General features: G+C 53.4%; 10 protein-coding genes across 10 annotated transcripts; 4 read left to right on the top strand and 6 right to left on the bottom strand.

Annotated features, from left to right (window-relative positions):
- Positions 1-409: 409 nt before the first annotated feature.
- Positions 410-887, bottom strand: J4E88_005943 (uncharacterized protein; the record flags this gene model as incomplete). Its single annotated transcript, XM_049399574.1, has 2 exons — positions 410-670; positions 765-887. 2 exons carry the CDS (start codon positions 885-887, stop codon positions 410-412), a joined length of 384 nt encoding a protein of 127 aa, XP_049254587.1.
- A 1,425-nt stretch (positions 888-2,312) lies between these two features.
- On the bottom strand, positions 2,313-4,734 carry BTN1 (battenin CLN3 protein; the record flags this gene model as incomplete). The annotated part of the gene is made up of 5 exons (XM_049399575.1): positions 2,313-2,711; positions 2,771-3,001; positions 3,312-3,762; positions 3,811-4,546; positions 4,617-4,734. The coding sequence occupies 5 exons, from the start codon at positions 4,732-4,734 to the stop codon at positions 2,313-2,315; spliced, it is 1,935 nt and encodes a 644-aa protein (XP_049254588.1).
- Positions 4,735-6,317: 1,583 nt separating this feature from the next.
- On the top strand, positions 6,318-9,069 carry J4E88_005945 (uncharacterized protein; the record flags this gene model as incomplete). Its single annotated transcript, XM_049399576.1, is given in 4 exon segments — positions 6,318-6,414; positions 6,474-8,027; positions 8,112-8,309; positions 8,321-9,069. The coding sequence occupies 4 exon segments, from the start codon at positions 6,318-6,320 to the stop codon at positions 9,067-9,069; spliced, it is 2,598 nt and encodes an 865-aa protein (XP_049254589.1).
- A 1,407-nt stretch (positions 9,070-10,476) lies between these two features.
- J4E88_005946 (uncharacterized protein) lies at positions 10,477-11,968 on the top strand (the record flags this gene model as incomplete). Its single annotated transcript, XM_049399577.1, has 4 exons — positions 10,477-10,530; positions 10,588-10,660; positions 10,712-11,298; positions 11,345-11,968. 4 exons carry the CDS (start codon positions 10,477-10,479, stop codon positions 11,966-11,968), a joined length of 1,338 nt encoding a protein of 445 aa, XP_049254590.1.
- A 628-nt stretch (positions 11,969-12,596) lies between these two features.
- On the top strand, positions 12,597-13,375 carry J4E88_005947 (uncharacterized protein; the record flags this gene model as incomplete). Its single annotated transcript, XM_049399578.1, has 2 exons — positions 12,597-13,088; positions 13,154-13,375. 2 exons carry the CDS (start codon positions 12,597-12,599, stop codon positions 13,373-13,375), a joined length of 714 nt encoding a protein of 237 aa, XP_049254591.1.
- Positions 13,376-14,031: 656 nt separating this feature from the next.
- Positions 14,032-15,571, bottom strand: J4E88_005948 (uncharacterized protein; the record flags this gene model as incomplete). The annotated part of the gene is made up of 5 exons (XM_049399579.1): positions 14,032-14,095; positions 14,153-15,162; positions 15,211-15,407; positions 15,457-15,481; positions 15,530-15,571. The coding sequence occupies 5 exons, from the start codon at positions 15,569-15,571 to the stop codon at positions 14,032-14,034; spliced, it is 1,338 nt and encodes a 445-aa protein (XP_049254592.1).
- Positions 15,572-16,688: 1,117 nt separating this feature from the next.
- J4E88_005949 (uncharacterized protein) lies at positions 16,689-17,406 on the bottom strand (the record flags this gene model as incomplete). Its single annotated transcript, XM_049399580.1, has 4 exons — positions 16,689-16,808; positions 16,867-17,025; positions 17,096-17,127; positions 17,391-17,406. 4 exons carry the CDS (start codon positions 17,404-17,406, stop codon positions 16,689-16,691), a joined length of 327 nt encoding a protein of 108 aa, XP_049254593.1.
- An 884-nt stretch (positions 17,407-18,290) lies between these two features.
- Positions 18,291-19,405, top strand: J4E88_005950 (uncharacterized protein; the record flags this gene model as incomplete). The annotated part of the gene is made up of 4 exons (XM_049399581.1): positions 18,291-18,533; positions 18,593-18,676; positions 18,729-18,742; positions 18,859-19,405. The coding sequence occupies 4 exons, from the start codon at positions 18,291-18,293 to the stop codon at positions 19,403-19,405; spliced, it is 888 nt and encodes a 295-aa protein (XP_049254594.1).
- A 126-nt stretch (positions 19,406-19,531) lies between these two features.
- J4E88_005951 (uncharacterized protein) lies at positions 19,532-20,017 on the bottom strand (the record flags this gene model as incomplete). Its single annotated transcript, XM_049399582.1, has 1 exon — positions 19,532-20,017. The coding sequence occupies one exon, from the start codon at positions 20,015-20,017 to the stop codon at positions 19,532-19,534; it is 486 nt and encodes a 161-aa protein (XP_049254595.1).
- Positions 20,018-20,361: 344 nt separating this feature from the next.
- J4E88_005952 (uncharacterized protein) lies at positions 20,362-21,857 on the bottom strand (the record flags this gene model as incomplete). The annotated part of the gene is made up of 2 exons (XM_049399583.1): positions 20,362-21,760; positions 21,811-21,857. The coding sequence occupies 2 exons, from the start codon at positions 21,855-21,857 to the stop codon at positions 20,362-20,364; spliced, it is 1,446 nt and encodes a 481-aa protein (XP_049254596.1).
- Between the last annotated feature and the right edge of the window lie 1,108 nt (positions 21,858-22,965).

Here is a 22,965-nt window from a genome sequence, read left to right on the forward strand (position 1 = left end):
GAGCTTGGATTTGTTAAGAAATACATTAGAGCAGCTGATGTTTTACAGACAATCAATTATCGCGCTCGTGGCCCTCTAAAATGTGTAGGGATGAGCGTGCCCTGCCAACTCACCGGACACCGTCTCAATTTTCCTAGAACCAACGGTTGCCAGCTAACTACTGCGCTACAATACGCTATCGCATTGGCACAGCCCCCATGTCAACCTAGAGAAAAGGTGAACACCCTGGGGTCTACGTCGATGTTAACACACCCACTTTGTGTGTACTCATCTTAATGTAGTCTGCAGACCCGTCCAGTTTTTCCCTTGCATGAGGTGGCCCCTACCTACCACGCGAATCCCCAAGACGTCCACCGACGTATTGTTCTGTTCATACTTTGTTTTCCGGGTTGCAGTAACCAACTTTCTTCTAGTCGTCGAAGAATTCTGGAAAACGCACGCGTATGCTCGGTAGCACACACGGCTCATCTCCATTGGCCGCAGTCCACGCAGCAGCATCGTATGGCTTCGGAACCAGCCATTTGTCCCACCCACGCTTCTCATATAAAGCTTTGGCCTCCAAAGTTTTGACTAGGAAGGCATAATACTTTTCTAATAGCTCCTTGAGGCGTTCTAGGGTATGTACCTCTTCGTCGGTTTCCTTTCCGGGGCCTTCGTACTCGGGTTCGATCTGCGGTGAAGTTAGTATGCTTCAAAAGTTGTTGCAATTTCAAATACTGTTTTTGAAGGGGTTGGATGACATGCGAAGGTTATCGCATACTTACAATCATCAGAGGGAATTTCATAAGGGAAATAGGTGTCTGTTCTATCTCGCGGATGCAGAGGGTTCGTTGGTAAGGAAACCCCTCAAGTGTGGGCGCTGATGTTGCAGTCGTATTTGGCGACATTGTAGTGTGCTTGGTTGATCGTGAATGCTTGCGGTAAATGGTATAGTTCTTGGATGGAGAGGAAGTATGCAGGATTCGTCATGGCTCATATACGATATTCGCAGTGAATATTTGTCTCGATTCTGGCCATACGTGGTTGGGGATATCTGAACTATGGTTCACCACCACAGCGCGGTGTAGCCACCTGGGAAGACAGCGGCGAAACACTTCCAACCACGGACATCAGTAGGTGCAGCGTTTACTCCTTAGTAAAAGATATGATTCGATTGGGTATAATATCGCACTGCTCAAGTACAACGAATAGCAAGAAAAAGATATCAAACTGCACCAAAAAACTGCAACCTCCTCCTCAGCCTTGACAGAGCCTTCTTCACCCGACTCTTCCTCCTCCACCTCCTCGCACCCAGTTTCACTGTAAAAGAACGCCCGTCGCCTCCATATACTTCTTCAGCCCCGTCCCTTTTCAGCCATTTCGCGTAATCTAGTGAGTCTGAAGAATCTGAAGCATCTGAAGAGTCGGAGGACTCTGAGTGTTCGATCGCAAGACCGCCTGTGCATACTAGTTCTCCGTCGATGAAGTGAGAAGATAGGGGCGTGAGGTAGTCGTCGGTAACCGGATTTGATGGGGATTTGTCGCTTGGAGTGGATAGGTCTACTACACTGTCGTTTCGTGGTGGTGATGAAGGTATTGTACTGGGTACGTTGGACGCAGCATCCCCATAGTGTGTCTTGAGCAGGGTGTCTAGCTCACTTTGGGAGGAGATAAGAGTTTTGCTACTGGTGTCGTTGGTTGCCTGTTTGTGCTTGTCAGATAATACCTCTTTCATATTGCGGCTTCTCAGGTACGAAGGAGTATACTCACAATGAGAATGGGGAAGCGCAGACGAGTGTCATCGAAACCTGGTGCCAAAGTGGCGATGTGCCAGATTTTTGGGTTGTGCGATCGTTGCGCGGGCATGTCGATGGCAGTGCTTTCGGAGGAATACCGATTTGAAGGCATTATTCGTTCGTCGTAGTATGTCTACGGGTATGCGGTTGAGTTGATATGCAAGATGGGGACCGAAAAGAGTAATCGAGAGATGAAAAGAAACCCATGGCACATATTTACTATACGTGTCTCTGGCATGACTGCCTACTGTAGTATTGCTAACTGTAGCTCACTCATAGGCTCACGTGTAGGCAGACGAATGGAAGGACCATGGTTTTGGAGAGGAAAAGTGGATCAGCTCGTGACGTGTATCACGATGTCGCTAAGGAGTGGGAAATCAGGCGAACGGCGTCATGGGATTGCGCATGGGATCGCCATAGTCACAATGGCGGAAACACGGACATAGCGATGAAACACTTTGGATGTAACAATTTGAATTCGAATGTGCGTGTGTAAAGACAGACGCCTAACCACCCTCAAATGCCCGACCGACCGAGTTAAGCCTGCCAAACATACTCCATGCCAACGCAAGGCTCGACGCCCGCCTTCTCGTCGACATCCATGACGGAGTCGCCATCTTCGTCATCTTCATCGCGGACAGTGCTCCTGGCAAAGCTGTCTGCATCTTCCATGGTGATTTCCAAACCCATCTTTTCATCCTCATCCCCGTGATCGATACGCGAACAGTCCTCACCCCCCTCACACCCACACATATCATCCCACTCCTTCTCCCACGGCCCCAACCCGTCAAAAATACTAACAGGGCTGACCAGCAACTTCTCCCGGGCTTCTTTGCCCGACCTGCCCCTCACTTCGAGGCGCAAGTTCGCTACATCAACCGGGCTGTTGACGATTGGGTTGACCTCGACACCCTTGTCCATGACCGTGGTCCCAATCTAGTGAGTAGGCGTTAGCAAATTTCAACCGTAGTTTGGCGATTGGGAAGGCGACTTACGATTTGTGCGGGATAGGAAGCGATGAAGTCTTTATCGGGCTGCCATCCTACTAGTATGCCGGCGATGTGGTATTGTGGTAGGACTTTCCCTTGTTGCCCTAGCTTGCGGTCGTCGTCGTCGTCGTCGTCGTATTCGAAAAGCGTCTCGGAGTCTGTATCGCGCTCCGTGTCGGACGTAGCGCCAGAGAGGGTTGAGAAGACTCCCTGGGTCTCAGCCGGATTTGTCGTGAACTGCATGGACGCGGTGTAGTAGGTTAGGACTGTTGTGTGATTTATAGAAACTCGCGGTGAGGATGTGTAGGCTTTTAAGAGGAAAAGTTCAAGATGAATGCATACTATAGATAACTGGAGTTACCGTGGTTCAGTTTCTGATACTATGTCATTATTGCTCACGTATCGTAACGCGCCAACGAGATGGAAAATGTTTCTAAGAGTGGGGCGCGAAAGATGGAGTCGTAGGATGCAAAGTCGATGTAGTTGGATCTCACTGCAGCTTGCAGTAATTTCTGCCATGGTTTACTTGCCAACGACACAGACTCACCTCAACAGCCATGCCTAAGAAACCAGCGATACAGATACCTCCAGAATCACTCACACTAGTCGCGCCCAGGCTGAATTCCCTATCCTCTTTCGGCACGTTATCCGTAATCTCGGCAAAGGTGCTGACATAGACCAGGCCACCTAATAGACCTTCCCAAAAAATGATTACGCAAACGATGTAATAGCTCGGGATGAAATTGAACATGGCGTGCAGCGCGAGGACAATGAGATTGGCGACTTGAAGGAATGACGGGACGTAGAGGTGGTGTATGCGTATGAAGGGTGTGGAGGATCGCGAGATGAAGACACCAACCTGGTAGATGGCGCCATAGGTGCTATAGAAGGAGCGGTATTCGTCGAAAGGAGAGGATTCGAGAGGGAAGAGCAGAGTGGGTGCGACGCCCTGGTTGATAGTGTACTCGGCGATGTAGACAAGAAGGAGGGGCAGCATACTGTGATGCGTTAGTCTGGAGTGGATGAGATTTAAGGATCGGGCTTACTATGGGAAGAACAGGCCTCGCGCGCGGTTGAGGTTTGCGCGAAAGCTACTCAGCGCACTGTTAGCACCGGTGTTAGTGACAAAGGGGAAACTGCGCCCCGAAGCCGAGTGCATGGAGGAAGACAACAGGTCGTCTTGTTCCTGCGCCGGGCCTACTTCCTCTTCCTCATCGTCCCCGTGGTCATCGATGGCTTCATAGTCGCCTTGTTTCTGGTTGCCAGCGCGCAGTGGGCCGAGTGGAAGGATAATGAAGAAGCTCAGCACCATGATTAGCGGCAAGAAGGAGAAGACGAGTAGACTTGTACGGGGGGTGATGCCGAGCGTGTTGGTCGCAATGGCGTAGGCTCCAGCACCGATCAAGCCGGCGCCTCCCGTGCCCGAGCCCCAGGAAGCCAGAGCAAAGTGGCCGTAGTAATGTGTCAGGCCAAGGAAGCTCAGTTCGCCAGCTCCACTGCTCAGACTGGCAAGCATCACTCCGCACATCTTGATGGCGATGGTCCCCGAGTCCTGCAGTGGAGGCGTGAGGGCGATGATGAGCATGCCGCATACGGAGAGAGCGACGAATATGACGATGCGCACATTGTAGGGGATCTTGTGGATAAAGTACGGGGCGCACAATTTGGCGAGGAACGAGGGAATGACATCGGCGAGGAGCACGACGCCTTTGGGGACATTTGGGCCGACGAGGTCGAGGGCGGCGGAGAGGATGATTACGTAGAGCACGTTGTTGATGAGGCCTGGGCGTGTTAGTCGCGGTGGAGCGGACAGTGTTGGTGCCCCTCTTTGGGGGTTCAGGTGCATGCATACCGAATAACCAGAAGGCGGCGCACACGCGTGGGTCGGCGCCATGGAAGACAGCCTTGAGGCGCGCACGGTAGACGGCCCAGGACGACGCGGGAGAGCCAGGCATGGGGAGGAGCGGCATAGGATGCAGAGGCTGGTGTTGCTTCACATATCGCAGGTTGGAGGGTGAAAGCTACGGGCACGTGTCACGCGCCGCAGATGACGAGGGGCAGCTGCTGGCTGTGCCGGTGTCGATGGCTGGGCTGGACTCGGACATGGATGGCTGCACCTGCCGATCGGGCTTGGCGCGAGGCGGTCAACTGGAAGGAACGATTCAGGAACGGGCTGCATGGGAACGGGCGTCGCATGTTCCGACGAGCATGGGTATTTCTTTTTGTGCGCAGAGCGGGCAGTCTGGGCGGGGCTACGACGAACTATGGTCAGGGGCCTTCTGATATATGCATCATCATGCGCCTGAGGGCTTTGAGTCGAGCAAACGTCCTGTGGCCGTGTGGGCGTGGTGTAGGCGCTTTGTGGGAAGCAGCCCTATCACATCGTCAGTGCCTGCCCTCTAGTCGGGCTCTCGCTTTCGTCGCTGCATGCGGGGCTGCGCTAGAGTCCTACAGGGATCGTGGCGCTTGGTCCCATTGCGCCTTCTCGTTTCCTCGCATGCTCGAGGCTTCTTTTCTTCTGCAATACTGCTGCTCGCTCTGGGCCGCACCCCTCCACACGACGACGACCATTATACTCTCCATAATACGCTAGCGAGCGGGAGCGTATACTGCTACCCGGTACTCGCGACACTTTCATCCTCACCACCTCTCCGATGAGCCCAAGCCGACTATGGACCGCCCGCCGCCCTACCAACGACCACCAGATCGCCCTATGAACTACCACCCGCAGACGACGCAAGCCTACCCAGGCCACCCGCCAGCCTCACAACCACAACCGCAACAGCCACTCCACGCTCCGTATGCCGTCGACCCGTACTCGATGCCCCGGCGCGACCCATTCTTTCCTTCGGGACCACAACACGTTCGACGCAGTAGTCAAGGACTACCGGCTGGTAATAATGCGCCGCAAGGCCAGAATGAAGGACAAGGGCAGGGTGGCTGGTCAAATACAGGTACGGGCTACCATTTCCACAAATGTCTTGGAGAACACATCTGCGCAGTACGACTGAGGACGGAGGGTCTGTGTAGCCTGGACATGCATGTGTACAATTTTTGTAGCTCTCACCAGTTCACAAAAGGTGCCCAGTCATCCAGGCTGCATTTTGATCTGTATGTCTCAAGTCTGTGGCACCGCTCGCGTGGCTGTCTGGCGCTCGAGGAACAGGCAAGAGACGGTAGTGGGAAGGCATTGCCTGCATGGATTGCTGCATGACACGTCAATTGCGAAAAAGCACTTCACCGCCTGTCGACCTCATATCGACGCAGGCAAATGCAGGCAGTCTTTCCCTACTAGTGTCGCCATGCCATCCCGAGCCACACCAACATCTGCGTTGCTCAACGGTGCGCGCCATTTGTCGGTGGAGATGGCATGGGTCTGGCGAATTCTATGGCGCACTCCGCAGATGTGGCTCCTAGCTAATGCACGATCCGCGGGCCTCTAAACCTCTTTCGAAAAGTCGCGACTCGCCGTCCGAGCTTGTGCTGATCCATGTCTTTAGCGCGACCGATACACTACGAGACTCATCACTCCCAGTCGCACCCTCCACCGCAAATGTCCACTTCCAACAACCCTCCAGCCCCGGCGCCCTATAGCTTCGATGCTGCGCGCGCCTCGTCGCTGAACGCTGCCAGCTCCCCGAACCCCTATGGTACAGCCCCGCTCCCAAAAGCAATGGTTAAGCTTTGTCCCAAACTAACTCTCCCCCAGGCCCGTCTCACGAACCTCCACCTCCACCATCCTTCGCGCGGCCCCAAATGCCTCCTCCATCGTCCCCCACACAGCAGCATCTCCATGCATCCCAGTCGCAGCGTCCACAATACACCTCCAACTTTGGCGCCAACAGAGAGCTTCCTGGCCTAGGTCAGGCGTTGCGACCGGGAAGCAGCATGTCCATCTCATCTCTTATCGGCGGCGGCGGTGACACAGGTGCGCTCAACCAAACAGCGCAATCACAGCCCTCGCCTCCCACCAACGCCCCAGTACCCAACGGCCACAGCATGCAGCCACCTTCGCCTCGACGTGGTCTGCCTGCTGGTTCACGGTCGGATTTCCCTCTGTTTCGCCGTCAACCCACCCCAGAACGCAACATGTACGGCAGCAATACCTCGCGGCCATCTGAAGGTCATGCCTTCTCGGCCGGCTCACCCAGACAGTCCTACAGCAACCATGGCTCGCCTGATCCGGGTCGCCAGTCGCTGCCACCAACGACACAACCCTACAAGCCCATGAACTTCGCCGGCCACCGCCCCTATGCGCAGGACACAGGTCGACAGCCTGCCGCGAATGTCCCACCCCGACCGAACAGCCAACCGATGGGCCCTCTGGCAAACACCGAACAAGAGGGCAGATCTTCGTACGACGGGTTCGCAGGCCGGCGCAGCGCCTACGGGCCAAACGAGGAGCGGCGGCGCACACTGGGGGAGTCGCATCACGCAAGGCCCAATGCTGCAGAACTCTTAGCAGGCACAAACCACAATGCTTCGGAGAGGGATCGGCCCGTGACTGTTCACCCTGTGTCGCAGTCTGGCTTCAGTCCACCGCAGGCGCAGCGCAACATCTCTGGCTCATCCGAACCTCCACGCAGTCTGTGGCGGCAATCAGCGCCCACCGGTGCTGTCCATGAACCTTCTCATGACAGTCGCGCAGAGGAACCTCCGCCGATGCATCGCACCTATGGCCCGTACCCCCCATCCATGCTGGGCGCTCCCCGATACGGCGCCCAAAGTTCAGAGGATATGTTGCGACGCAGTGTAGACCAGTTGGGCCATCGCGTAGTCGAGCAGTACCACGCTCCTCCTACCTCCGACCCCAACTCCCTAGAGCGACAGAGGACCGAACCACTCGCACGCTCTCTATCCTCCAGCGGAAGATCGCTCTACGATCAGCCTTCCAGGATGGGCGAGGCCATGCAACACTCGAAATCGCACATTGGCTTTGGTTTGGAGGCGAGCAGACGAACGGGCAGAGCGTCTCCGCTTCCACAGGCTGTTCAAGGTGCCTCTGCGCAGCCATTGTCCGTTGGCAAAGATCCTGGAATCAAGAGCGAATTCGGGCGCATGTTCTCCGGTCTCGGCAGCGGGCTGGGATCGACGACCCCATCGCGGGGAAGTCCCATGCCACAGAACGGCCAGGGCTCATTCGAATCGGACAACGGCGAAATGATGAGAAGAATTGGTTCCCCGCAAGGAAGGAAGCCGAAGCGAGTCAAGGATGAGGAGGGAATCTTCGACATGGAGAATGCTGATGGTAGAGGAACACCCGGTGCGCGTGGGACCAAACGGAACAAGCACCATCATCATCAGTGAGTTCCCTCATTGCCATACGAGATACGTACTAACAATATAGTCACCACCATCACCATCACCACCAACACAAGCCTGACGAAGACACGTCGATCCAGCCAACCTCAACTACCATCAACGGGCGACACCCCAGTCTACCACAAGCTGGCCCAGCCCAATCAGTTCATCACCACCATCACATTGGAGGAAACCCTCATCACCATCATCATCACCACCACACCCCTCGACCTAACCATCAGCCGTTGCAGCAAGTTACAAAGATCCTGACCAAGGTCCACGACGTACAGCCTGTTCTTGACGATGCTGCGAAACGCCCTCGCAAACATCTTGGATCACAGCTGTACGATGCAAAGACAGAGCTGCCCAAGCCCAACTCATCGCTAGATGACCAGTTCGGATACGCCTCGAAACCTCAACGGCTGCCTCGTTTCGACGTCAATCCCATCAATTGCACCTTTACTATCAGAGTGCCGCGGTACTACCTGAAGCCACGACAACGCCAGCACGTCGTGTTGGAGAGGCATCTTTGGGGTGCGCGCGTGTATCGCGACGATTCAGATCCTATTGCTGCTGCGATCCACTCTGGATGGATCCGTGGTGAATGGGATGATACTGTCGACGTCACTATGCTCGACCCACGTATCACTGCGCCCAACGACCCAGCCGATGCCGCTGACGTGCTAACAAAGGTGCCAGCGGCCCCCGTGACACCACCCGCCGATATGGACTTGCAGATTGAGATACTCATCTTGCCGCAACTTCAGGAGTACACCGGTTCCGTCGAATATGGCATCTCGAGCAGGAAGAGTAAGGCTCATGAGGGTCTCAGCTTCATGATCAATAAGATTCGATGGGTTGAGGAAGGCATCGGCAGCCGAGGACAGGAACGAACAGCGGCAGCATTGAAGCGACGATTGGATGCCAGCGCGACTCTGCTTGCTTTGCAAAGGGGAATCGACAACACGCACAGGGTCAATGGCATGACCAAACTGCATGCTTGAGATTTAGTTGGATGGATCAAGGTCCATGACATATAACGGCCGTCTGGAGAGTGATTTAGCATGGCATTTGTAGCGCAGGATGATTTTAGCATTGCTAGATACCCGCATCTTTATAGCTTGAGTCTGGCGTAGGATTGCACATAGCGTCGGCGAATTCTGGGAAACGATGTAATGAGGAGTTGCACACGACATGAAAAAAAACTTTTACTTTTCGCATTATCTATCTGTGTTGCTGAGTGCTTTTCCAACGGTACGCCTATGGCTGCAATGCGTTGTTATCAGGTCAGCCACACGTGGGGAGTGGTAACCAATCCCGCGGCGATCACACACCGCAGTACCAGAGCGATAGCGGCCTGGACGTACCCCGGGCTTGCGTGTACGCACCTTAAGCAAGAGCAGTCTATCCCATTTGCGTGGTGTGCATTTGATCCTTCAACCTTCAACGCCCAGGCGACAGACCGCGAAGTACACGATACTCTGGCAGCCCACTGCCCCGCCACGACGAAAGCTTACGTGACGCCCCTCATCACAACGCGTGCAATAACTGATGTCAACGATGCATCACCGGACTTACTCCATATCGACTGTAAGTGGTCTTTTTTCCTTGCTAGGATCTCCAGGATGCACCATTGTTTTTTTGCCGATTTACGACGACTGGCGCGCGACTACGACAATGTAAAGAAATTTCGCTCCCATCCATCACGTCTTTCCGGCAATCGGCGGCTTTAGGCAGGCATGTTTCTGGACCCCCTAGCTATGCTGCTGGAGCCATTGTCGTCATACCGCAGAAGCAGGCGGCATCATGGCACACGACCCGGAGAGCTCGTAGCAGCATGGCAACGGCTGAGAGTCTTGGAGCTGTCCTGCTGGTGCCCATTGCTGTAGGCAAGCACCAAGGAATGCGCGTGGGCAGGCGCCAACGACGACCGTTGTTTGCGCTGTCACGACTGCCGGACATGTGGACACATTGGACTGCAGCCACACGTGCTATCGAATGAGAATCACCCGTTACATCTGCTCCACTGCGCCCGCTAGCCTGGAGCCGCAATCCGAACGCTTATTGCTCTGGCTTGTGAAAAGAAGGACGCCGTACCGAATGCGGGGGAATCATCGTCAATCAATCCATCTCCTCTCGCTTCTTGACTGCCGGGCCGACCTTACGACCCTGCAACACGACACTCGACGTCCATACACTTATTGCTTCACCTAACAGACGACTTCAGCCGTGCGACTCCACAGCCTTCTGTTGACCGCCTAGCATCTGCCCTTGCTGCATCGTTGATTAAAAGCCGCATTCTCGCTGCATCTCGGAATACCTTCGGCTAGATTTCCGATCCATATAACTTTTACTTCGCTTCGCCAGTCGCATCGTCACTGGACTTCAGGGAGCTGTACTTGCCGCATACAATGACCGACTCCAATGCCGACTCCAATGGATTCTATGCGCCCAATATGCGCGCAGTGCCTGCTGGCGACTTTGTAAGACCAAGCAGAAAGACTAACGGTGCTGGTGTACAGGCCGAAGACACGCGGATATGCGTCGTCATGGTAGGCTTGCCCGCGCGGGGCAAGAGTTTGATTGCACAGAAAGGTACGTTTCTCCTGTACGGTCTCGTATAAACACTAACGAGTTGCAATGCAGTGGTTCGCTACCTCCATTGGTTATCGATCAAATCCAAGACGTTCAACGTTGGCCAGTACCGTCGTACTGCGACCCCGAACCCCTCCGCCGAGTTCTTCGATACCTCCAACCCAGAAGGAGAGCGTCTCCGGAAAGCAGCCGCCGAAGCAGCTGTTAACGACATGTGCAAATGGTTTTCTGAGGGCAGGGGCTTGATCGCGATACTAGACGCCACAAACTCGACCAAAAGCCGGCGCAGGTGGATACAGGAGCGATGCGCCGCCGAGAACATCGAGACACTGTTCGTGGAGTCAAAGTGTGACGACGAAGATCTCATTATGAGCAACATATTGGAAGTAAAGACAACATCTCCAGACTATGTCGGTCAAGACCCCGAGGAAGCTGCAGCGGATTTCCGCAACCGTATCCGGAACTACGAGAAGGTGTACCAGACCATAGACGAGGACGAGCGCGATCTTACATACGTCAAGCTCATCGATGTGGGCAAGCAAGTCATCATCAACCAGATCCAGGACTACCTCCAGAGTAGGGTCGTCTACTACTTGATGAATCTCCACATCAAGCCGCGCTCGATCTGGTTATCGCGAGTAAGTATATGTCGCAAACTCATGCTTTGAAAACTAATCGTGGCAGCACGGTGAATCCGAGTACAACCTCACGGGTCAAATTGGAGGCGACGCAAACCTATCAGAGCGAGGAGATGCCTACGCGCATGCGCTACCCGGTCTAGTTGCGAAATCGGTCGGCGACGGTCGTAAACTCACTGTCTGGACCTCAACCTTGAAGCGAACGATCCAAACCGCACGATTCCTCACATTCGAGAAGTTGGAATGGAAAGCGCTCGACGAACTCGACTCCGGTGTCTGCGACGGTCTCACATACGCTCAAATCGAACAGAAGTTCCCCGAAGACTTCAAGCAACGCGACGAGGACAAATACAACTACCGTTACTTGGGTGGAGAGTCATATCGCGATGTTGTCATTCGTTTGGAGCCCATTATCATGGAGCTGGAGCGGAGCGAGAACATCTTGATCGTTACACACCAGGCCATCCTGAGGTGTATCTACGCATACTTCATGAACGTACCACAAGAGCAGAGCCCGTGGATGGAGGTCCCGCTACACACGTTGATAAAATTGACGCCCAAGGCGTACTCAACACAGGAAGAGAGACTGAAAGCCGACATACCGGCAGTCAGCACCTGGCGAGGTAAGGGCAGCAAGGCTGAGCATCAGCAGGCAAATGGCGGCACATAGCCTAACTCCTATCCAGCTCCCGGGGAAATCTGCGGCGCGCCTGCTCCCCTGGGAGCGGATGTTGGAAGGATCGTAACGAACTAGGCCAGTGCAAGTCTGGCTCGGCACTATAGACGGGCAAAGAAGGTTACCAGGGATTTGCGCTTCGATCAAGTCGGACTTGATCTCTCGGCGCGTGTGTTAAGCATTGGGCATAGATTGGCATTTCAGCGTTTTGGTCACATCACTAGACGGCAATATCCAAGGTCGACGGTCAAGATGGGAAGGAGTCGACGTCTCTAAGCATAGCAGTAGCTACTAGATATCAATGTCAAAACCCATTCGATATCAGAACGGTTCTCTATATACCAATGTGCCCTGAATTTACGAAGAGCTGCGACGCAGCAGCACACAAAGCACTAACAAACAAGCACGTACTACCAGTCTTGGGAAGCATCCATGGATGATGGTAGTGCCTCGTCGCTGCCACCTTCCCATCTCAGCCTCCCCCGCGGACATTGACCATCATCGCAACCCCACCCAAACACCAAGCTCCTTCCGCATCGCACATACGCAGCATCCTAACAGCACACCCGTTCTGTAAACACCTTGAATCCCGTCGCTCTCGCCTAGCCCCAGCAATGCGATCATGACATGGCCACCCCCCAACCCCGGCGGCGTAAACCTCCAGTTCATCGCCGAAGCGCAACAAATCATAAACAGCCACAACCAGCACCACGCGCACCAGCCCTCGTTCACCCACGCTACCGGCGGCCACGCGCCCATCACCAACGACGAAATCGAATCAGAAGCCGCCTTCAACGCCCAGTTCACTGGACCCATTAGCACGTTAGATTACGATACACTCACCGGTGCTGGTTCTAGCAGCGGCGGATACGGCGCGCACCGTTTACATGGGCAATCACCACAGACAGGAGGAAGTAGTGCTGGTAAGGCGGAGGCACCCAGTAAATCCACGCTAGAAACACGGAAGAGTATACAGGCACGGGGCAAGAATTGGAATTCTTTCTCTGGTGAGGCGCAGGGGAGGGCGTGGGAGGAGAGGCAGAAGAGGGATGAGGCGGTCAGTATATTGGAGAGCGAGGAGATGCTCATGTGGATTGCGGGGGTGAGGAATGAGGTATGTCCCGTCAACGATCACACAAGTTGGAGAGGAGATCGGTTGCTAATTCGTGGTGGATACAGAGTGTACCACAAACGCGCGCGTTTTACCGTAACATCGTCCTCGGTCTCATACAACCGCCTGCGGAATGGAATGATGAGTGGGAGGTACAAGGCACTGGAGGTGGAGCCGCGGAAGGGCAGGGTATGACTGGGAATGGAAGTCCGGCAAGGAGTGGAAAGGGCAAGGAGAGAGATATTGCGAAGATGAGGAAGAGGGTTAGTTCGGGGCAAGGACCTGCTTGAACGGAAGCTCGCATGTTGATCGTGGGATTTAAGGCGTTACTTTGGATTTAAGGCGGATCGCGTTATACCCCAATTTCTTGCTTGTTTTATTCACACACTGGAGACTTGCAACGGCAAGACGTACAACATTACTATTTTGCGTTGCGTAACTATTGCTTCCTTCCGTCTTATTCTCATTTGTGTTCCAAGATCATACAAGGCCTTCGCCAAACGCCGTGTCTTTCTTAAGTGCTGAAGTCCAAGCCTTTGCCAGCCCAGGCCAGACCGAACCCAGAGAACGATTGATACCTTTTCACCAAAGGTCGCGGAAAATGCCAATATCAAAGCCCATCTGTTGCTCCCCAACTTTCAACCGCATCTCTGAACGATATCTGCCAAACCGAAAATCGTACATCTCACATACCCTCCTCCATACCGACATTCCTCCACCAAGGCTTACCATCCTCTCCACTAGCCTTGTCAGCAAACATATCTGCCGCATCGCCCACCTGTCTCCTCTCACTAATCTCCCTGCTGACCTGACCCGACAGCTTGAGCTTCATCGCCTTGCTCGCCAGGAAAGGGTTATACTTTCGCGAACCGTTACTTTGCGCCATTCCTCGGGATGACCGGATGAGTTCGCTCGACGTCCATCCGCCCCTCATGACGGGTAATTGCTATTGCAGAGGTTCTGAGGAGGAGGAGAGGCGGTTGAGGTGGAGGTAGACATCTGTGCCGTATCTATGACCGATGTTGTTAGTGACGAGATTATCTTGGGGTACGAGTTGGGAGGCTTACCCTTCCATAGAAATCAACTTCAAATCTCCTCCAAAGTAGCGTGCGTATAGCCTTGATATGGGTAACCCGTAACCGAATCCAGCCATGGGTGCTTTGAAATCGCTCTTGTTGAAGTCGGGGTCCAGGCTCGGTGTTTGGTCGACGGTCGTGTACATGTATGTCCATACCAGCGGGATCGATGATCTGGGGATACCGCCTCCTTCATCCGAAATCTTGATTGTGATGTCCTCCTTGCCCTCTGCAACAATGACCTTGGTCACAGGGAACTCTTGTTTATCCTGTCCATGTCTTTCCACCACAGCGCGGAGCGAGTTCTTGAGAGTCTCGAACAACATGTGCGACAAATGTCCTGGCACGTACATGAAGCTGATATCCGGGTTGCACACAAGCTGGACCTTTGGCGCATCGAAGAGTCCATAGTGGTCCTCGCAGACGAAGCGCGCATTCTCGATAGCCTCCTGAGCTAGTTCTTGGACATTGGTCTTTGTGCAGATTATACCGACGTAGTTGGGATCGTTTCGCGAGCGTTGGTCTGTGAGGGCGATGTGCTGGCCGATGAGCATACGGATACCGATACGCGACATGTAGAAACGGTCGAGGAAGGCTTGAATGTTGTGGTCGATCTGCATCCTTTGCCTCTTGCGCTTCCATTCGAGAATACCCTGTGCGACCGTCGTAACGACGCTGTCGTGCCGCCTCTTGATCTTCTCCAATGTGTCTGCGAACTTGGTGTTGTATGCGCCCAGCTCTGGCGGCCATTCCTGTCCGTCATCTGCAGCGGCATAGTATCTCCGGCTCGCGCCTTTCACTTCTTTTGTGATGGTGCCGCCGTTTCCGTTGCCATTGCCGTTACCGTTTGTCGTCGGCGCGGAACGGTATTGTCCTGTTTTGATGCTGGGGTTCTGCGTCGGCTTGCTCATCAGGTTCTTGTCGCCGGCTTTCTTCGCTGGTTTGAGGAGTCGCTCTTTGACCTCGCTCGAGAGGGTCGGCCGGGGCAGTTCGACGAGTTCCTGTCAGATGAGTCAACGCGCTCCAGCGAGAACCTTAGCAATACACACTTCGAATGACTGCGCATACCAGTCGCGCACTCTTTGAATCGACGGCATCTCATTGAGGCCATCTGGGAGTTCGTTGAGCTCTTCCACTCGGTGGGCTAACCGTATGGGCAGTTCTTCAGAAAGGAATTGTGACGCGCGGAAGAGGGTTCCCGTAGATGGCTTCTCTCCAAATTGTACCATTTGCCGTAAGGAGACACCTGGTGGTATGTCAGACGAATACTGTAAGTGACCATGCGTGCTGCATACCGGTTGCTGGAAAGTTGCTGTAGTGCTATCCGAATGTTAGCTACAACCGCGACTGTGCGACAGGTTCGCCCACCTTGATGGTGTCCATCAGCCTCTCGCTCCGTTTCCACGACATGATGCCAATTGTAGAGGCCGAAACGGCCTTTGTCGCTGCGTATTCGCCAAAGTGGTGCTGGTGATGGTGGTGTTCACTGTCGAGCTACCCGAAGCACAGTTCCCGCCCCACTATGACGCTAATTGGTCTCGCTGCTACAGGCCGAGGTAACGGCGCGTCTGGATGCTGGGGAGCGATTTGAGAAAGAGAAGAGTGAAGTGGAAGAGAGACGCATGTGCTCGTGTGCCCTATGACACAGACTAGATGGCTGATGTACACGGAGTCTTCCGGCGATGACACCACTGCGACGAGCACCTGCGCTTCCCCCACACTTGACCTGCTTTCACGTGGAGATGATGTGGAAAAGGCGCCACGAAGCCTCACGCTTTGACTACTGGCATCCCGCAGCTGACGAGACACAATGTGTCTAGCTTTTTGACTCCCTATTGCTTTTACTATCCACGCTGTCTAGCGAAACGAGTTGTCGCCATTGCAAGTCTTCCGCAAGCATCCACGAGCTCCAGCCACACTATCCTCGGTTAGCTGTCGGAGAAAGCACCGGTAGAGCGCATGTTCCTGGCTGCATGTTCCTCAGGTCCGAGGATGCAAGGTGCTCGCTGCTCGCGTGAGTCGCTCCCTAGAGGCTAGCACTAGACTATTCTTCTAGTCTGTACATTTTGTGGAAATGCCGCTCAACGTGTCAGAAAATTTGCGATGTATGCAATTGGCTCATCATCAGCTGGATGTCTGTAGTCTGAGATAAGAAACCGATGCTTTGACCAACTCTGCCGTCTCTGGAAGTAAATCGAAATGAATCGCTATGGGTTCCACGATGTTGGCGACTTGTTCACGGAAGATGATGAGCGTATTAAATGATCGGTAGAGGAGATTTGGTATTCCGAAAGTGCAACTAAGTCCAAACAGGCTCTATGCCGCACCAAAGTCGAAAAGCGCCTTGAAATGATACACCTAACATAATCTACATGAAGGGGTATTGCGGTCTAACTGCGCTCACCGCCTCCGTCGTTCGTCTATCATCGATGATGGTACAATCCAAACAGTTTTTGGGTCGAAAAGGTATTATAGAAAGGTCATGGCGTGTCGATAGGATGGTATAAACGTTCGAGAGGTGATACGCTTATTTGGTCTCGTTCTGGAGGAAGGTGATCAAGTCGTTGCGGTCCTTGGGCTTCTTGAGACCACCGAAAGCCATCTTGGTTCCGGGAATGTACTTCTTGGGGTTCTCGAGGTACTCGAACTGTGCTTCGTCAGCATGCATGCCCACCACATAAGCGTCTTCTTGTGGTATAACGTACGAGAGTCTCGTTGCCCCACTCAACGCCCTTCTGCTTGTTGGCGTCGGTGTATGAGAAACCCTCAACCTGGCCGGACTTGCGGCCGAAGAGACCGTGTAGGTTGGGGCCGATCTTGTTGCCCTCACCCTCCTTCAGGGTGTGGCACTGCGCGCAGCGGGTCTGGATGTTCGTTAGACTACGTTCGGGAGACGTGTACGGTGGCGTTGAGGCCGGCTCGGTTTGTTCGTACCTTGAAGAGGTTGGCACCCTTCTTAGCATCGCCTGAGAAAAGTGTTAGCTATATGTATGGTGACAAAATTTCTGTGCCCAGCCAAACAATCCGCCACCGTCCGCCCTTTGTCGCAAAGCTGCCACCTTGCGCTCACCGCTTCTTGAGGTGTCAATTATTCGGTCGGTACACCGGGAATAATTGATTCCTCACAGGAGTCGGATATCGATATGCGCGCAGGCTCAATGGATAGCAGATGATGGTCGACAAAGTTACAGACGGCCGATGACGTCTAACCGGTGTCAAGAAAACGTACCCTGCTCGAAACCCATTTTGAAGATGTGGTGGTGGTTGGGGTAAGAGTAAGTGTTGGTGGAGGTGGAGTGGTGAAAGTCAGGTTAACTTTAGGCGTGACTGAGAGGTTGTGAGAGAGAAAAGATGGCCAAGTAGGAGTTGAGAGGCTTGAGAGAGTTTTAAGAATCTTGCCGTTAGCCGCGACGAAATGACGGGCCCAGGGCCCTGACGCGAGCACGGGTCACGGGACTAGCCAATCAGGCGACAGGTATAACTCAGTAGCAAAAAGTGCTCGGGTGGAACCGGTCCGGGATGGCAAACAGGAATCGCGATCAAATGGCGGTGCACTCGCCGCATCTGGTCTTGTTCCTCAGCCAACTTGCCGTCGCTACTCGGAGTACTTTCGCGCCACGCCGTCAATTACGATTCAGACTATCTCGCAACTTACTCGGCAATCTCGCATGAGGCTTGTGGGATGGTGCCGTCACCAAGTGCTGCGTTGGCTGCTGCGAGTCTTTTTAGCACTCGTGCTGCCGTCAATCATCGTGAAGAATTTCGCTCTTCTTTCCTCCGGTGGTAGAATAAGCAGCGTCTGGCCTATTTCGTTGCCCTGCAGGACGCTTCTTCCCTGCTTTCCCTGGCCCGAATTCGATATGTGAAGTCTGTACAAGGGTCCGCAAATCGATGTGACATGCCCACTAACCCGCGCACCTCCACGCACCTGCTTCCCTAACATGACGGGCCAGGGTCATGAATAACGTTCTCTGTTATCTGCACAGCAGCACATTACTATTTCAAGCGCCGGCCAGGATCGACACTATTCTGCCCTCTTTGCAAACAGCCTTCTAGTGTTGGTCAGTTGCACTTCAGCCCCAGCTTGACGGTTGACATCATCGTGCCCCGCCACACCTCGACCGACCGGATGGACCAGATTCCGGGCATTCTATACGCCGATGAGGACTTTACCACATGGCTGATACTCGGCGCCAGCAGAGGCATAGGGCTAGAGTTTGTCAGACAGCTGTTAACTAAGAATGAGCGCATCATCGCTACTGTGCGGGAGCCTTGGGCCGGCCATGCCAGCGGTCTGTGGGGACAAGCGGGGAGCGATCATGGCCGATGCCAAATGTACACATGCGACATATTGTCAGAGCAAAGCATAGAGGTGTGTGCTGTTGACGATGGCCTTGTCATTCCAGAGGGAAACTAACTGGCCATCCGCAGAAATTCGTTGCGCAACTGGCCATGATACCGAACCTGAAGATAGACTACGTCGTACTAAACGCAGGAGTGCTAAGATACCCAAACGTAAGTCCGACATTGTTGACAGCATGCAAGGGAGCCGCACTAACCGATGTAGAGGGCCACTGAGCTGTGAGTCTTCCTTTACCGTTGCCGTTACGCCTTGCTGGTTATGGCTAAAGCGTGCATTTCCAATAAACGACAATCAATCTGAAGTGGCTGAAGTACTGGAAATTAACATTTTCTAGGTCTTTCGACGAGTTTGCGTTCCATTTGCATACCAACACCATTGGGCCCATCATCACAGCGCAGAAGTTGCTGAAAACAAACATACCAATTGGCACCATTGTCTTCATGTCCAGCGACTCGGGCTCGCAAGGTAACTTCCGGGAGACGGAGGACGGGTTCGCTGCATATGCTGCGTCAAAAGCTGCACTCAATATGGCAGTAAGGCACATGGCCGCCGAGTTGAAGAGAAAAGACGATGATACCATCATCTTGTGCATGCACCCGGGAGAAGTCGCAACAGACATGGCCAACGTTCAGCTACCGTGGGAAGTCCAGGGCATAATCACACCAGAGGAGTCAGTGATGAAGATGATCGAAGTAATCAAGAGCAAAGGCATACAGCACAGCGGCACTTTCTGGACTTATGAGAATAAGGTCAGTGTCCCACACCCCATCCGCGGATCAGTCACTGATATTGACCTAGCCGTACGTTTGGTGACAACTGAAGATACTCGCAATGTTTACGACTCTCATATCCTTGCATACCCTTCGCAAAATCTCCGCTAGGCAGTACCTATACCCACATACTAGAATGTATATGCATTGTTGTTTCATGACCTTTGCTACCGCACCCTTTCCGATGAATTTTACATGCCCGTCGCCGTGGTCCGATTTCATCCGCCACAGCCTCCATCAAGCAATCTCCCCGACCATCCGACGAACTTCGTCTGTGTCCCAATCCAGCCTCTCAGAACCAGCAGGTAAATCATAGTCGACCAGAACCCGTACCGGTCTGCCTGCTTTCGCTTTTTCCTTCTCCATCCGGCGACTCTTCTGCGCACGCCGTGCCGCCTCCATGACATGTTGTATCTTCCTATCGGACTCTCCGGCCACATACTTGCTGGCCATGTACGCTTGAGACTCTGATGCTGAGAGGCCAATCACACCCGTCAGTGTGATTACACTGTCTTCGCGTTTCTGTCGCTTCCGGTGGTGCAAGTCTTTGTCTTCATCACGCTCACTCTCAATGATGACAAGAGTCGGGGACGAAGACTTGGTAGGTGGGGAAAACATGGTCTTGTTGTTGGGCGCGGCACTGGCTTTCAGGTACCTCCAGAATGAAGGGCAGCCGCATACACCGTCTTGTTCTGGGTTTCGGGGACACTTGCGTTTTGCCATTTTGGTGTCGGTATGTGTTAGATTGTGCCAAGTGTGAGCTCACACTGAAGTTGTGTTGTTATTGTGATCGAGATTAGTAAGGACAGAAGATAGAGACGAAGACGTGAACTTATATTTGATGAGGCCATGGCCAGTGGAGGTTGCTTGTGCGTGTACAACGGCGGTGACCTTACGCAACAACTTGAGGGTGAGTGAACCTCTTACTGTAATAAAGCTGGATGAGAAGGTGAGGCAAGACAGAAGTAACCAGTAACTTCACCTGGGTATATTCGTCGAACCTCGAGTCTAATAACAGAGCCCTTAGCCCATCATATCAATATCATACAAGCCCTCTACAAGAACATCTACCACAATGTTCCAACAACCCTGACCGCAATCTTAACCGCAACCAACGTCCCCACCGCCAAAACCCCCACTCCAATCCCCAACGCCTTCAAGTTCCTCATCTCATTGCTCAACGCCACTTTCTTTCTCTCCCCAATATTTCCCAAATGCGTCAACGTATCATACTGCGGCACGTACTTGAAGTCAAAAGACGTCTCCGTCCCCGCCAGCCCCCACTTTGCCTTCACTATCAGCGTCCAGAAGATCTCTTTCGCGCGGTCGATCCTTCTGCGATCTGCATTGGGAAACAGGCGGTACGTGTAGCAGTAAAAGATGAAGAAGAGACATTGGCCCGCCATGAGGGACCAGTAGTATGCGGAAACGCGTTTCAAGCCAAGACGGTCGCAGAGAGCGTTGCCGTTCAGCCAGCGGGCGCTGGCGGTTAGCATGTCTGCCGAAGAGAAAGTTGGCGGCTCTTCTTTCAGCGCGTAGATGATGTTGTTGGCCATTGTCTTAGACATCTCGGAGGGGTCAACTTCGTGGTAGAGGAGCGATTCCATGATGGCTTTGGCTTTTGTTGGGGTAGATAGCCATTCGTCGGGTGTGCCCATTAGGTAGCCGATGTAGCGCCATAGGGCTAGGTAGTCGTCGATTTCTTGTTTCCGGAGGAAGATGCCTTGGCGGGGGAAGCTGAGGTAGATCAGAGTTGAAGAGAAGGTTCCGATTGTTGCGATTTGGTCGAGGTCGTTGATTGGTATTCCCCATTCTTCCACGTTGAAGTAGCTTGGGCGTTCCTTCGCGAGTTTCATGATTCGTTGTCGAACTGCGGCGTGCAGGAAGCGGACACGTATTGATGAGGCAAAACCTTCTCCACCTGGTTTGAGTCCATCCAGTGTTCGCGTACACTGGAGGATGTGCTGTGTAGTTTCAAAGAGTCTGCCTCTTGCGACCTTTGTGCTGAAGCCTCCTGTTCTGGCTAATGTCTCGACCACTCGCGCAGCGCCCATGCCACCCAAGAGTGACTGAAAAGTGAGACCAGTCAAGGCGGGTCCGCCATAGCGATAGAACACATCCTGTCCTCTGGCGATCTGGTCCCAATCCACCCAATCCGGTACGGTGTGCACTTCGCGCCACAGTTCCGCAAGCTTAGGATCGGAGTTGTGATTTTCTTCCAGCAAGGCGTAAAGATCCCTTTTTGGTACTGGCAATGGCTCTTTTTTCTCTTCTTCGGTGCCCGGAACTGATGATAGCGCGGCGCGGTTGCTATCGTTCCTTGGCAGAGCACCCTTGTGCGGTGGCGAGATGGCGTTCAAACGATCAAGACATTCCTCTGCTAGTACATCGTACGAAAATTTCATAGGCTTCATTTGCTCCGGTGTAAGATGTTCAGGCGTCCATTCGAATCGATATCCCCAGCAGCTGATAGCGGTTAGTGTGCGCCATCGATTGTCTTCCGCTTCTGGACGTACTCCTTAGTGTTGGCTGTTCGCCTCTGGAACATATTTGTCATAGCCATATTTGAGTAAATGAGAGAGAAACACAGGTGAACGACGTCGACACTGTCAAACACTCAGATATTCGACAAGAGATAATCATTACACGATGTCCGGCGAAGATGGTCCGTCATATGATACCGAGGCCCTAGCGCGCATGGGTATGAGGGGATCCACTTCCATTTTTGCCGGGATCGCCCCGCGATCGATCTTGCGAGGAAACTGCCACGGGAGAGTTGACTGTCGAGATAGCGTGAAGATGCAGGAGGCACTGACGCATGTTCGTTGATGTCACCACTCCGTCGCGTACTAGTGCGGAACAGATTTCGAAGCCGCAAGAGCGAGCCGGTTCCGACATAGCGTTACACCTAGTGCTAGGTTAAACAGAACGCACCCTTCATACCAACGAATGCTACAAGTACATTGTTTGTGATAGCCACCGTGCCGCCGACATGCACCTTAGAAAGTGAATAGCGGGAGCCTCTCCACGACCCAATACGTGTAATACAGTGCCGCGACTTGCTTTGACGGCGTCCCCAGCGTACTCCTGCTCACGATGGCCATGCCGAAATCACCGAACCAGAAGAGCCCGCAGCTGAGCAGGACCGCCGCAACACCAAATGTCGCGCAATTCTTGAACTTGGACACAATGCATATCAAGATGCCGACCAAGGTTTTCAATCCAGTCAAGCCAATCCACACAATTAGAACAATGAAGATGGCAGAACCGAAAAGGCTTCCGACATTGCCATCGTCTTCTTCGACTGTGGAGTGGGTGTCAGTCTACCTTGCCCACAGATGAAATCAGCGCAACTTACAGGGAAACTCGTAAAAGGCATATATGGAGAAGCACGACACCACTACGAGAGGGATCCCCCAAAAGGATGTCGAATTACTCCAACCAGGATGTCCAACGCACAGGCGATGTATGTGGATGATATCTATCAGAGCATGGAGGACGATTTGCATTCCCGCAAGTATGAGCAGGGGACGGGAGCCCTTTGTGCGTGCCATCGTAACGCCAGAAAGGATGATCGAGATGAGCGATGAGATTGTGACCACCGCGATATTCCAGCGTTCTTTTTCCAAAGCCATCCACGGGAGCAAAGGTCTTCTTCCGAAGAAGTGACA

The sequence above is a fragment of the Alternaria novae-zelandiae genome (genome assembly GCF_023758075.1).
Source record: "Alternaria novae-zelandiae strain BMP 2774 chromosome Unknown scaffold_11, whole genome shotgun sequence".
Lineage (NCBI taxonomy): Eukaryota > Fungi > Ascomycota > Dothideomycetes > Pleosporales > Pleosporaceae > Alternaria > Alternaria novae-zelandiae.